Source organism: Fistularia commersonii, chromosome 19 (genome assembly GCF_037954325.1).
Source record: "Fistularia commersonii isolate RoL2024-O1a breed Wild chromosome 19, RoL_Fcom_v1.0, whole genome shotgun sequence".
NCBI lineage: Eukaryota > Metazoa > Chordata > Actinopteri > Syngnathiformes > Fistulariidae > Fistularia > Fistularia commersonii.
Window position 1 is genome coordinate 5,261,322 of NC_141302.1, and position 13,945 is coordinate 5,275,266.

The 13,945-nt window shown below is 42.3% G+C and overlaps 1 protein-coding gene across 2 annotated transcripts in view; it reads right to left on the reverse strand.

Moving 5' to 3' along the window:
- Positions 1-13,731, reverse strand: part of stim2b (stromal interaction molecule 2b) — a 44,029-nt gene extending 30,298 nt beyond the window's left edge. For both annotated transcript variants that reach the window (XM_086166510.1, XM_086166509.1), the window contains exon 1: positions 13,429-13,731. In XM_086166510.1, the coding sequence (XP_086022636.1) occupies positions 13,429-13,561 (133 nt within the window). In that variant the 5' untranslated portion in view covers positions 13,562-13,731. The remainder of the gene's footprint in view (positions 1-13,428) is intronic.
- Positions 13,732-13,945: the final 214 nt, after the last annotated feature.

The window sequence follows — 13,945 nt, forward strand, 5'->3', positions numbered from 1 at the left end:
GAGTGATATAACTTCATAGGAGGGATTCCGTTTAATGTTGCAAATGTAAAGAAACCTGAACTTAAATCGTTTTTACATATAGCGCTTTGCTGCACAGGCATGAATCACTTCTAACAGGGAGTGTGGAAAGCAAAGACTTAACAGTTTGGCCACTGTTGTGATAGGTCACCTTAAACCGCCTAAAGGGCTCACTTCAAAAAATGGTGATGGAAACGCAAATGGGCACAGAAGTGTTTCTGCTTGGTGCAGCCAAAAGTGCTCGCGGCAGAGGCAGGATGTTGCTGAATGGGAGTCAGGAGGTGTTTGACTTAAACAGCAGAACAGGATGAAGTAATGATGGAGCACATCAAACGGAGACTGTCACTAAACACCAGTCTGTCACTTGCCAGTGTGCTGCGAACGCAGCAACCTGTTGGGTCCAATTTGACATCCAGCCAGGTTGAAGCACCACGCAAGATTTTAAAGACAATTAAAAAAAAAAAAACAAACTAGAGGCAGTTTGCCTAAAAGCATGCAGAGTTTGCCAAGAAATAGTGGTAATCACTGTTCCATTTACACCCTGAAGGGATTCCTTATGGTGACAATATATGTAAAACCCCTTACGTAGGCAACAATTAGTCACTGACAATCAAAAATTGGTTGTGACCTCAAACTTTAGCAATGAAATAAAAACAACAAAAAATGTAGATTGAGACAGTAGAGAATCTAAAGAGGCGTTTCAGAGTACTTTTTAATCATCTCAGAATTTTTGGACATTTAATAGATGCGCAATATGATTTCACTTCCTTGGATATCAACAAGGACGAAACATTTGTGAGGTCGATTTTTTTCCTCTTTACTAACCAAGGCAGGTCAGAGCCTTGGTCACGGACACTTCTGGAGTATGAAAGCTTCCACATAACATCAACTGTATCTTCAGGCCTCACTGTTTTGTTAACAAATCAACCCATTGAACCCATGTGCAAGCAGCAGGGAGGTAGGGAGATACCCTGGTTTGTCATCAGTCTGCCCTCCATATAATAGGAGATTGCACTGGTATACAGGACTTTAGATTTAACGCGCAGAACCAGGCATGCCGGCAGTTTGCCGCTCACACGGATCTCCTGCTAAACTCTTATCAGCTTTCTAAAATTGTATACAACTTGAGATATCTTGGGTAATACATTTTATGACATCTTGTGTGCTCAGAAAGGTAGGTCCTTCTCAAGGAAACGGGCACCTTGCCTCCATGCATGGACACGCATGACTTTCATGTCCTCTGACACAAATCACATAACAGTCATGTGTCTGTGTGTCTAATTGCATTGCATTAGCACGCCGATCAGTTGCTCCAGATTGTGTGAAGAGGAGAATGTCAATGCGTACAGCCTGGCTGGTGCCCATATGGCAGTGACATAAGTCAAGCTGACGGGTCAGTATTAAAGGCAAGTAAATAAAGCTTCAGGAGGGGGCTACCATTTCGACTCATCAGCAACCATTAATAAGACACAAATATCATTAGCCGCCTACAAATGCCACCCGCTGGTGCTGCAAGTTGATGAACCGAGGCAGTTCATCAACCAGAAGATATAGTATTAGTGTGTTGGTTTTGCCTCACACAATCTTTTTGCATCCCCGGCATTCCAGGTCTTTAAAAAAAAAAAAAAACACCTTCTTTGATATATCTTTTTTTATAAATTCAAGAACATAACAAAGGAAAATGAAAAAGCCAAGAGGTGGACGTGCATAAGCAGGAGTATCTGACAGATGACTGTAAAATCCCAAAATCAAAAAAGGAAATTATCGGCCTTGATGCCCTTGAAAAAGAGAGTGTTATTGTTGCTACTATTGCCATACAGCGGATTTTATGTCTGATCTACTGCTGTGTTGACAGGTGAGCTCACGGAGTCTCTCGGGTGTCTTACTACAAAATCATCGACAGGCAAACACGCATCCACAAGACCACACATCAGCACATAATTACTCTATTTCCTGCAAGATTCACATCGCCAAAGGGCCCCCTAAGCAGCTCGTCTCCACCCAATCCAAGCAAAGTGACAAAACTAGAAACATAGTGAAGTGAATGCATCCAGCTTCAGACAGTAACATGTCTTGACCCAATTTGATCCACCCCGAATCAAATCTTGTCATGCTTCACAGATGTAACAAGCAGAGACAAAAAAATTATAAAAACAGTATGGGTAGAGGTGAATCATCCTTGTTACTCCGCAATGACACAACCTCAATGGGGGAAAAACAAAAACCTGGCCATCCGCACTAAACCTGAATAATCAGAAATCCTCTATCGGATGGGAGGGGAGGGGAGGTGGGGTTGCGGGGTGCAAAACAGAGCATTATGTGAGGAGGCCGACCAAGTCGGATTCAAAAACTTCCAGAAAAGGAGACGCTCTTTGTGCCCGGGAGTGTGGAATGTTTAAAAAACAGCCCCGAACACGAGACGTGTGATGTATGCAGCTGGCCAGCCAGAGGGAGACAACCGGAGGGGAGAATGAAAGGAGGAGGCCAAACACCCGACTAATTAGCTTGCCTGGCCTCCGACATGCTCTTTTGCTTGTAAGGTTAATAGGAACCGTGTCTGTAGAAAGCGAGACGGGGCAGGGGGAGCAGATGCCTAGACTGAGGATGAGACAAGGGCAAATTATGCGTCTGACGGTTGATAGTAGGATAACAGTTTAACTCGAGTAAGTTGCGAGGCAAAGGGATCTGTGGTTGTGGGTGGACATTTGAATAGTCCAATTTCAAAACGTAATTAAATATCCTCACGTCAGTCATGCGCACACGAGATGCATCTTGGATAACCTCGGCCAGCATTTTGTCCTCCTTATCCATGACAAAAGTCTGAGGAAAGAGAGGGTTTCTCCTTACCCAAAAAAATGCATCTCTTTAACAGTTATAGTCCTCAAATTCTCTATCCTTGTCACAAATTGGTGAGAAAAGGAATAAGATACCATGCGACCAGGTCTGCTAATGCAACTTTCACAACTCGCTTAACACCAAGGTGCGGAACAGGTGGAGCGTGCAATCCATAAGATTTGAAATCTTTTTTTTATCCTCCTCCTTTTGTTGGATATCTTTGGATGTTATAAAGTCAGAAAATCAATCGCATGTTAAGTTTGAGATGGTCTATCAGCGGCTCGGTTCCTGCCGTGGTCTCAAAATTACATTTGTTTAAAGGAGAGGACATTGAGGAAAGCCTGCCCAGTTTTGCTAGTTCTTTTAAATATTAACAAAAGAAATTCATGACTGTCTTCTTCATTTACTTAGTTCGTATTTCATACCGGTACTTTTTTAGGGCAGGGGTCATAAACCACTCGTTTAATAGATTTGCAATGCTTTGACTGTGTGAGCATAGTACCGTCATCCAGGAGGATCTGGAAACTTAGAGGTGACAACAGGAATGACTTTAAGCCAACTTCCTGTTTGTGCCTCATGCCTTCCTGCTCAACAGGATTCTTTTGTTTTTTTAGATGAGTGTCCCAAACTACAGACACCAGTATAGAAGGTAACTACAAGTGTCAGCCTGCAGACAGCAGTCAAATTTCAGAAGAAGTCCATGATGACTGCATACCAGACCAAGACTGGATTCTTAAGAGCCTGGATATAAGATATACTTAAGAGACGGATATATATATACATATGAGGAAATACAGTTTGGGGGGCATGTTAACCAAGCCAAAATAAGGAATGAGAAAGTGTTTTTCTGCTGTTTGTGTATGACAAAGATTTCCAAAATGTCAAAAAAAAAAAAAAGGGAGGATACTTTGAAAATGTTTCTCAATAGGATTTCCTGCCTTGGGTGTATGTTAATACTCACTGCTACCATGATGGATACAAAATTAGTTATACTGTAGGAGAGAACCTGATAATGAACAAAAGTAAGCCTGTCCATGTTGAGAATGAACAAGATGTCGACGTCTGAGTGACCATGTATTTCTGTTATATAGAATTTTTTTAACCATTTCACCATTCACATTGAACCGTACAGCAGCATTCCAACAAGAATTTTAGACTCCATTTGTTCAACAAAACCTACTAATTAGGCAACAGAAACCATCTTTAGATATTGCATGGACTCAAAACAAACACTGTACTTTTCTCCTCTGTTAGGAATCCAGCACACAGAGGCTCAGGTTTCAGGTGGGAAATTAAATGCGCTGCAAATTATTGCGATAGTATTGACAACACTGCATCGACACTAGGGTGCAAATTATTTATTCATGTCCCCTTCTCACTTGTATTTTGTAGGAATGAAAGTGGGTAGAAAAACAAAATTGACCGTTTTATCCTATTAATAAACAGACCTTGGAAAAAAAAAAAAGTTTGCAGTTTATAGCTGAAAGGGTTGCTAAATCTCACACTCTAGCAATGATATCATCCTGCCTCAAGTGATCCCCAGCCCCATTACAGGTCTCCCACATGAGACAGGTGTGACACAGGTGTTGGTAGAATTACATGCCTGTTACTGGCAATAAATGGCCTCCCAAAGCTCTTTCTCTTGACAGCATAAAATAAGCTTCTGTCACAAATGTGAAACAGAGCAGAGACCTATCATGTGTGGACAGGAGGCCTTGAGGTTCTCCTGACCTTTGGTCCACTTGTTGCTGAGGAGGACAGGGAAGAAACCAAATGAAAGTCATTCCGGTGTTATCGGGTGCTCTGATGTGTAATACAAACTGGGTCCATTTTGGAATCAAGATCAAGGGAGGGTCAAGTTAATGATGGGATCCACCTGTTGGTCCGGACGTGCTAGTGTTAGCGGCGCTGAGACGGATTAGCAGTCAAATCACCGGAGCTTTACGGAGACCCATGGAGAGAGGATGAGTCAAATGGTAACTTGACAGCTAAATCCCATGTTTATTTCTATGAGTATTGAAATGTACATCCACCAGAGTGGGCACAGAGTTGTCATGGCAATCTTTGATTAACAGGACTCCATTCACAAGCACACCAACGAGGTTCCTGACGTAATATTACTGTCGCAGGTACCCAGAAGCAAATCTGTCTGGAGAAATATTTTCTAAAATCGTCTTCATTTTCTCCACATCTGTCGCTGCACAGAATGTAAGTCAGTTTGCTATGTGCGCAGATCAGGCTAGTCACTGCGGTGGTGACAGCCGGAACAGTATACTAAGGAAATCCACACCTCTCCTTTGCCCATCACGTGCCCTCTGCAATGGGAAAGTCCCTGAAATCAGAGGGGGCAGCACCTTCCTGTCCAATATCTCACTTCATGCATGCACCATCGGTTCTGCTGATGTTGAACGGAGAAAGGATTTTTGGAAATGGGGCCGATGGATAAAATGAAAAATTCAGTTCACACAAGTTGTCAAAAACCCCACCAACACAACATGGATTATGCTTTCATTCATGAGACATGACATCAGTGAAGTGTTGCTAGCAGAATTAGCTGGGGGGGAGGTCAATATATCCAACATCTGTCACTTAAATGTTTTTTTAAATAGAATTTTTTTATTTAATCTTAGTTTTTAATTTAATCTAGCTCTACATGAGACATACCATTTTTTTTGCCTTTCCACTGCATTCTAAAAACCACTTTTATTCTTACAATTTATCTTAATATCCATAACATGTTCATTGCAATGACTAGTTGGAACTGTCATACACAGATAAGACTGCCTTTATTCAATCTCTGCAATTTCAGCTATGAACCGAAAGACTTGGAAACGATCACCGTGGAACAACCAGCAGAGACTGCTACGGTGAAAATTCAAGGCCTCAGTGAAACATTTGCTGCTTCCTGTGTTCAAGTGATGAGGTTAGCCAAGAAGAATCCCTCACTCACTCAAGAATAAGGCTGCAACTTTGCCAGCTTTTTGTTCTCGAAATCTGCAGCACTTCTTGTATTAAATTTTTAAGAGACTATATGTTGCATTCAAATCGATACACTTTCATGCTATTTGTCTGTGGAGGTTGTCATCCAGGCCATGGTCAATTCTTATCAAAATCTTCTTATCGTAGCAACTTGACTTGATTTCATCCCTTGATGACATTTCACCTCTCAGGCCAGAGACTTCCTGAGTTCTGAACCAAGGAGAAGTGAAAACATATTCAAGGGAAGAAATCAAGTTCAAGCACATTAGAAAGCTTATTCTAAGTTTATAAAACTCTTCCATGATATTTGAATTGTTCATAACCCTTGAAGAGAGGAGATAAGGAAATTCTGCTGGCCCTGGGTTGGTTGAGAGGCAAAACGCAAAAATGGCTAATTTACGGACAAAAGTTATGATAGTATTAAAAAGGGTTGACTTTAGATTAAATCAAACGAGGAAGTATGGAGACGGAAGTGTAGGACCTTATTCAGAAAATGACGCCAAATTTACATGAAACGTCACTTTCAGCTATTTTCAATCACTGTTATACTTCCTCTTCTTGTTGTCATAACTACCCATGCCACTGCAGAGAAAGGCCACTGTCTGTTTCAACCATTGGACACTGACATGTTGCTAAAGTGCTTATGTGAAAGTTTCACGTCTGAAACCCTGCTTTAGAATGAAAACATATCAGCATGAATTACGCCTAAATTGATGAAAAGTAGAAAGCTTCAGAAATTACACTTAGGGATATACTGCTGCTAACATTTTTACATTATGCAACACCACATGGCCTCTAATTTAAATGCGCAAGCGCGTGGACAACACTGTCTGACGAGAAACAATTCTGATGAGGGACCGAGTTGGGATTTAGAAAAGGTAATTGTATTTATATTTCATTAGATATTGAGTTATCAAATTTATCAAGGGAGAAAATGCTCTCATCCCATCTGTCAAACCTTGAAATAAACACACATTGACCTCTGGCAAAGAAACTTATATACTGACTATACAAGACGTTGTTAGTTTGATAACATTAAGTGGAAAATGTAGATTTGATGTTCCAGGAATTATCATTTCACGTGTGATTTCATTTTTGCTTGTGAAATATTGAAATGATCCGTCTACAATTTGAGCGCATTTCAATAGACAAATTGTGGTAGTGACAGTAACCCTGTAACCAATTGTTAAATTTGGTGTAAACATCCAAAAAGCAGAAGGGAGACATATGAAACCTCTTTGTTTCACATGCGCGCGCATTACTTCAGGCCTACCTGCATGCTACGCAAAGGCCTCACGCGGTGAAAAAGATGCGCACTGCCAGCGAGGGGATCGACACCTCTAAGCGCGGCAGAGCAAACAGTAACCTGCTGAGGGTTGCTAGAGGGTGGACAGCCCTGCTACTGTAGCCCATTTGCAGCAGCGAACAGGGCACAGCTGAGTACAGTGACCTACATCTCTCACTGGGGTGCTTTTCAGCCTGAGTGAGCCAGCTTCTTGATGCCCGTGTCGTCTCTGTGTTGTGAATGAATAAATCGGCTAATTAATATGTGGCAGGAGAGGTTTCAATAAAATATTTAAACGTGAACTAGAGGGAACAAATTAACAGCAATGTAATAATTCACTTAATAGCCCGATGTTACGCACGTTCCCCAGGTGGGTTTGCATTTGAATAACAGACCATATTCAAATGGTAGACATCAATTCTATAAAACACCCTTTCTTAGAGAAGACAGAAAATACTGTGGATAAGAAAGAGGGCAATTAAACTGCCAGAAAAGGATGACAGATTTAGAGACGGGCAGAAAGCCGATGTGATGAATATGATCAGGAGCAGATCACGCAATTCGATAATAATCAAATGCAGATACATTATCGCAATATCTGGCTGTCTGAATGCCTTAAATTTTCTTCTAAGCAAATCTTTACTTTCTGGTAGCAGAGGACATATTTCCATAAAGACCCATGATGTGCCTGATGGCCTTGTCCCTCTGAAACTGGGACCAGGCTGGTGCCGTGATGACGGTAGCCCAGTAATAATAAGGAATACTCTCAGGGCCAGATCAATGTCAGCGCGGGGTCAGCCACTACAACAACAGGGGTATGATGGAAAACACGCATGGAAAACGTCACGATGGCCTTTATAAATACACAGAGAGTGGGAGGAGATGGAGGTCTGCTCGGTTTGGTGACGGGCCGTGTTAGGTTGGATAACAACCCTTAAGCCCCTTGACTTAGATGGGGACAGCTGTCCACTTTTGGGGCTGACTGAGCAACCAAGTAGTTATTAATAATCTCCTGTGCTCTCCTGCAGAAAAAGAATTCTCTCATTCAAAAAAAAAAAAAACCTTAGTTTGGGCATTACACATTATCAAATTGACCTGGGGAATTTGAGCAAACAGCCAGCTGTTGAATAATACAACTTGAGTTGCAGTTCTAGTCAGTGAACCCACTCTCCACTGAACTGTGTATAAACTCCAAATGGAATTATTAGGCTATTTAACTGCACAGCTTTTTGTTGTCCATCTATCTGTAATCTGTTTGGTGGTGCAAAGATAGCATAGTGGTGATTCTGTTTTGTCTGTGAAAGTAGCTGACTAGAAAGAGGGGTGATGACAGCTGAGTGTGAACAACAACATGTGGGCCATTACACAAAAACAACGAGCTAAACGGAAACAATGAAGCTTTTGAGGAATTTAAGAGTCGCATGATGTAGTTTCCGTGTCTGCATGCAGTCTGTCACATTACAAATCAAAATAAGATTCCAGTGCTGCGAACACACCAATCATTTAGAACTATGCCTCTTCTTCAGCCATGAGGTTCATTGTGTGCTGGGTGGAATTTTTAAGGAGGTGGGCCGGGAAATCAACAATACAAAAATCAACTTGACCATAACTTGCATATTTATTCCGTTGCTTGTTAATTTTAGCACTTGGGCTACTTCTTAAGAATCCTCGTGAAGGAACAAAAGAGGCAAACACATCAAAACATCTCTCCCTGTTAAGGACAAAAGTGTTACATCATGGCTTGCCATGTTCCCACTGACAACATGAACCCGTAGTTTGCTGAGATGTATCGCAGTGAGAGAGTCTGGCTTTTCTCATGTATGTGTGTGTCAGCATAGTAGAAACATCAACAACAGCAGCGGAAGTATCCGCAAACACAAATTCCTACGCTAACCACTAGCACAGGAGTAGGCTCTGGTTGACCTAATTATTAGCCCAGCTAAATCTGAGATAGCCATTGTCACCTCTGATTTTATGAATAAAGTATTCTTCATGTAATAGTCTTCAAACTATATTTAAGTGGTGAATTTATGGATAATGTGCGAGAGAGATCCTGCACCGCTATACTTCAATCTAGCGCAAATTGACCTGCATAAGTAAGTTATGTAAATCTTAAGATAAATGGGGCCTCTATCAGAGACAGGATCATCCCCCAGGCTCATTATTTCAGAACTAGATGTTCCTTATAACCAAAAGGAAGGACTTTGTTTGTTGAAACAACAAACAAGCTAAACACACAACACCATTAAAACAGGAGATGACCACGTTCACATTAACCCCCCCACAGTCTCACCCCACTTCGATTTTTTTTCCAGTGTTTGTCTGACTGTCTGCATAAAGAAAAAGGGTTCAATGCACAATCGATTGCAGAGAATATAAAGAAAAGATTCCTGGCTGGTGGATAAAAGAGAGCTTGAATGTATCACAGCATCATAAATTACAACTTTCTGTCTGGAGGCAGGAAAGCTGCTGGGCAACAATTCCTTATATTCTACTTAAATCCGACCTGATCTACACAAATGTGAGTGAATATAGGTGACCTCTATAAACACAGTGAAAGAGAGAACAGGGTTTTCCTCTCCTGATGCAAAGTGAGCGGGCAGCTGGGCATTCAGGGGGAGCCGGCTGGGAAACAGCCAACGTTGCGATCGTGTTCAGCGACACTGTTTAAAGTCGCCGCTATCTCAGGATTGACTACACTCTTGTTCACAGTGACAGGTGGCTCACGTCAACCTAGCACCATTTTACACAGCTGTTGTGGTGGCAGACGTCAACTTTCTTAATATTTTATGAATACCAGGTTCATTTCCAATACATGCAATCTTGAGTGCCTAATAGCTGTCACTCTGTTTTTCATCCTATTGCAAGGGTGACTGATGACTGATGCTTATAGTCGCCCCTTGTCCACCATTTTTTAAGTCCACATGCATGCATCTTCGGTTAAAGATCTGTCAATGTTAGCTGTATGACTAAAAAGCTTCATTAGAATTTATTCAAACAGCCTGAGGCACAAGAGAAAAAAATAAACACTGTACATTAACATTTTTGTGGTTCTCTTGTGGGATCTCGATTGACAGCGTACAAAAGATGAATATTTGCAGCTCTGACAGACTCCTATTCGATAATTAGACAGTAAATTGGGGGATCTCGGCAGGTAAATGTGTCACAGGCACTTATGCATCTAGGATGCGGTTCGAGCTCAAGGCTTCATTATTTACTTTAGAACTGGAAATCAGACAGAGCTGGGGCAGTGAACAGTTTGCGTTCAGTTGCCATGGAGCTGGGCATTTACCACGAGTATAGAATTTTGGTCATCGATAACTAATGTAATTGTTTTTTGCAACAATTTTGAGTCAACTGTCACTTGCTACTTCAGTTTTGCCACATCAGGACTTGGCGGCAGCATGCTCACATTTTAAAAATCATGTGTCGGGAGCAGAGGAGGTGTAAAATGACAATGTTACAGGGAAATCCGATGAATCGTGGTAATAATGTTCGCAAATCTGAACACAAGGGGGACTCTGTCAATTGTCTGCATGCCAGTGTCATAAGAAAAACACACGTGGATGAACAGTGCAAAATCACATGAGCTTCTCCGGTGCCATAGGACCAAACAGATCTAAAGGTTTTTTGTCAAAACTGAATATATTTATTGTAATACATGCTTGTCACCACTTGAAAAACCAAGTGTTTTTTGTTTGCTGTTGTCATCAGCTTTTTACTCACTGCTAGGGGGGACACAGAGGACTGCCCTTTAGACCTTCCCCAGTGGGAACAGCTGCTTGCCACCACCATAAACTAAGCTGTTTAAGGTGTTGAGAAGAAACAAAATTGTAAAGTTGGGGGGCGGGCGACCAGACAGAGAGCTGAAACAGCTGAAAACTCGGCTGGGAGAAAGTGCAGAGTCAGGTGGGTTGTTTGTTTATCATTACAAGCTACCACTTTATCACACCTACATGTAAAAGTATTAATTGCTGTTGCTTTGACTGGGTTCAGTTTACTCTGTCAGAAGCATAGAATATTATTGTGGCTGTTCCTGTTTTTATGGCGCAGTGGTTAATGCAGCTGTTAAATAAAATGCTAAAATAACAAAACAGCATATTTCTGAAGATGATTTCAGCAGATTTAAGACAGGAAATATCAGAATATTAAGTAATAAAAATGGCATACCAATATCATCCCACGTCTCTTACTCAATTCATACCACCTATTTGCTGAGTATTGATTTTAATCTTGTATCATTCATCGTTTCCTACATTTAAAACAATATGACATGAAGTTGAGTCATTTACAGTTCTGGCTTAAAGTATGTGACCAATCACATTACAAAATGGAGGCACGGTACATTTCCATACAATTGGCATTTTCATTGTGAAATATTGTCTCACACTCGCTCAACTGAGTTCTTGCATTGAAAAAGGATTATGAGCACAGGGCATTACAATGTCACAAGTTGACAAACAGGACATTAAATATAGGATCAGTTCTTATCATATCTGGTCACACTGTTCTGAGAAGAAAAAAAAAAAAAAGAAAGAATTCACATGAATTCACGAGTTCTCTGAAACTACTGTTGAGAGGTCACAGTGACCTTAACGCAAAGGCACACAGACACATGCCCATACATCTATGTAGATATAAAAAAGCAAATCATGTAGGAATTGAGAGAATAAGATGATATTCACAAGCGGCAACAGAAGTCACGACACACTCGATAACAGTTGGTGTTATCTTTCCAGTCGAAAGAGGGTTATACGAAACACTGTCCGGTGGATTTAACTAAAATGGTTTTCGTTGTAAAGGGACAAAAAGGTTGGATAGCATGTTTGCTGAGGTATGAACAGACAGTCATGGAATGGCAGATATTTCAAGAAACCACCTTTCCTTCAAGCAGATGCTCCTGTCAGGCGTGATCATTCCCTTTTGACCATCCTGATGTTTGACCCCGCAACAGGATAAGAAGCACGAATGATCAGATGAGATGTCTGGGGAGATTGTGTGTGAGTTGGGGGGGGCAACCTGAAGTCACGACACACTCGGCATAGCTGTCACTGGCTCAGCGACAAAAAATGAAAAATGTTTTCAGTGAAGAAGAGACCACGGGTCAAATTCTCACATTGCGCCCGTATGTCAATGCAGAAAGAGTGGTAAACTTGTTCTAGTTACATCCCCTTGCTTCCTTAGCACTATTTTGTTCATCTGTTTTAATCCATCAGCTTTATTTGATAAGCCTGTGTCATGACATCTAAAAGGTGAATATATTATCAATTCATGTATGCGCGACATTTGATTAACCCTTTCTTGCATGGAATTTGCAGTACCATGTCTCAAGCAAGAGGGGGCAACCCCTTCCTCGAAGCTCACCGTTCTGTCCGTTTGTCATCTATGACTCTCTTTGTCATTTTGAGGCACTGCATCATAAAATTCAAAATGGCAGAGGGAAGAGGCACAGGGGAAAGGAATCGATGATGCAGAGGAAAAAACGCATTGGAATAAATGTATCCTCAGGTGTTACTCAGCAGTTTAAATCTCCCACCCACCCCTTAGCGAAAAAATGCATCCCGGATTGTCCCCTCTCGTTTGGCAGCCTCTTTCTGAACACTGTATATTTGGAAATAATATTACACGCGCGATTTTTGAGAGGCCAAAATATGACTGAGATTCAATCATGCATCCATGGAAGGGTTAACAACCCGTGTGTAAAAAGCGTGTAAAATCAATAGCCAATCGACACGGTTAGGTTAAAATCGGATGCTGATAGATGGAAATCCTCCTCTCATTAGATTATGGGATTTGCTCCGTTTCGAGGGGAAGGATGGGTGGTGGGTCACCTGTGGGCTCCTCCAACCATCAGTATCGCCCTGCACTTACTGTAAATGTCACCTTGTTGCTTGCGTGAGCCGCTCACTACGCTGCGTAAGACCGCGTGCGTGTGGGCGTGCGTGTGCGCAGTGTATCAGCATAAGTACGGAGGGATCCACCGTCCCAGATGACAGCACCATTACAGTAAACACTTCTACCCCCGCGTAGGATGATGCATCCCGCATTCCTGGCGCGCACCGCGCTCCTCTGCAGGGAGAAGCCAAAAGCTCATAGAAATAATAAAATAATCTGTGCACACGAAATGCATCGCTGTCCTTTTATTACCCCCCCCCCCCGACCCTCGCCATCATAACCCCCCTCCCTCCCCTCCCAAGCGCAGGGTATTCCTCGGCTTTCCCCGTGGAAGCCTCTGGGAATGGAGGGAGGGAGTTGGAGGGGGGCAAAGCTGTACATGCGTAAATAAACGGGCGGAAGTGAACTGCGCTCACCTGTGACGGCGACGTTCCCGGCGTCGGGTGACCGGCCCGGTAGGTCGTTGGAGCGGGCACACGGGGAGCCCAGCACCGCAGAGATGACGAGTCCACGCAGCAATACATTCACCACCTTGTGGATGTAACTCATGGTGGATATGGAGGGGTAGGGGGGAGATTTCGAATCCGTTGGTCTGCAAGTAGGTGATGGTGAAGGGTCCTGATGTTTTTGTCTCACAAATAGGCTTGGATTAAATCAGTCTTTTGGCAGAAGTTACAAAAATATATATGTGTCTCGCAAAAAAAAAAAAAAAAAAAACTGCAATCCACTACCAGCTGAAGCAGACACTGCTGTCATGACACCCGGCGGGAGCATGAAACGTCCCCATATCGAAACAGTTCACGGTGGGTCATCGGCAAGTCAAAGTACTTCAGGAAGACCCCCCACCCCCATCACCCACCCACCCCCTACAGTATAAACTAATACCCCCTAATGTTCTTACCGGCTCTTTTAAGGGGGTGACAAGAAGCGCCC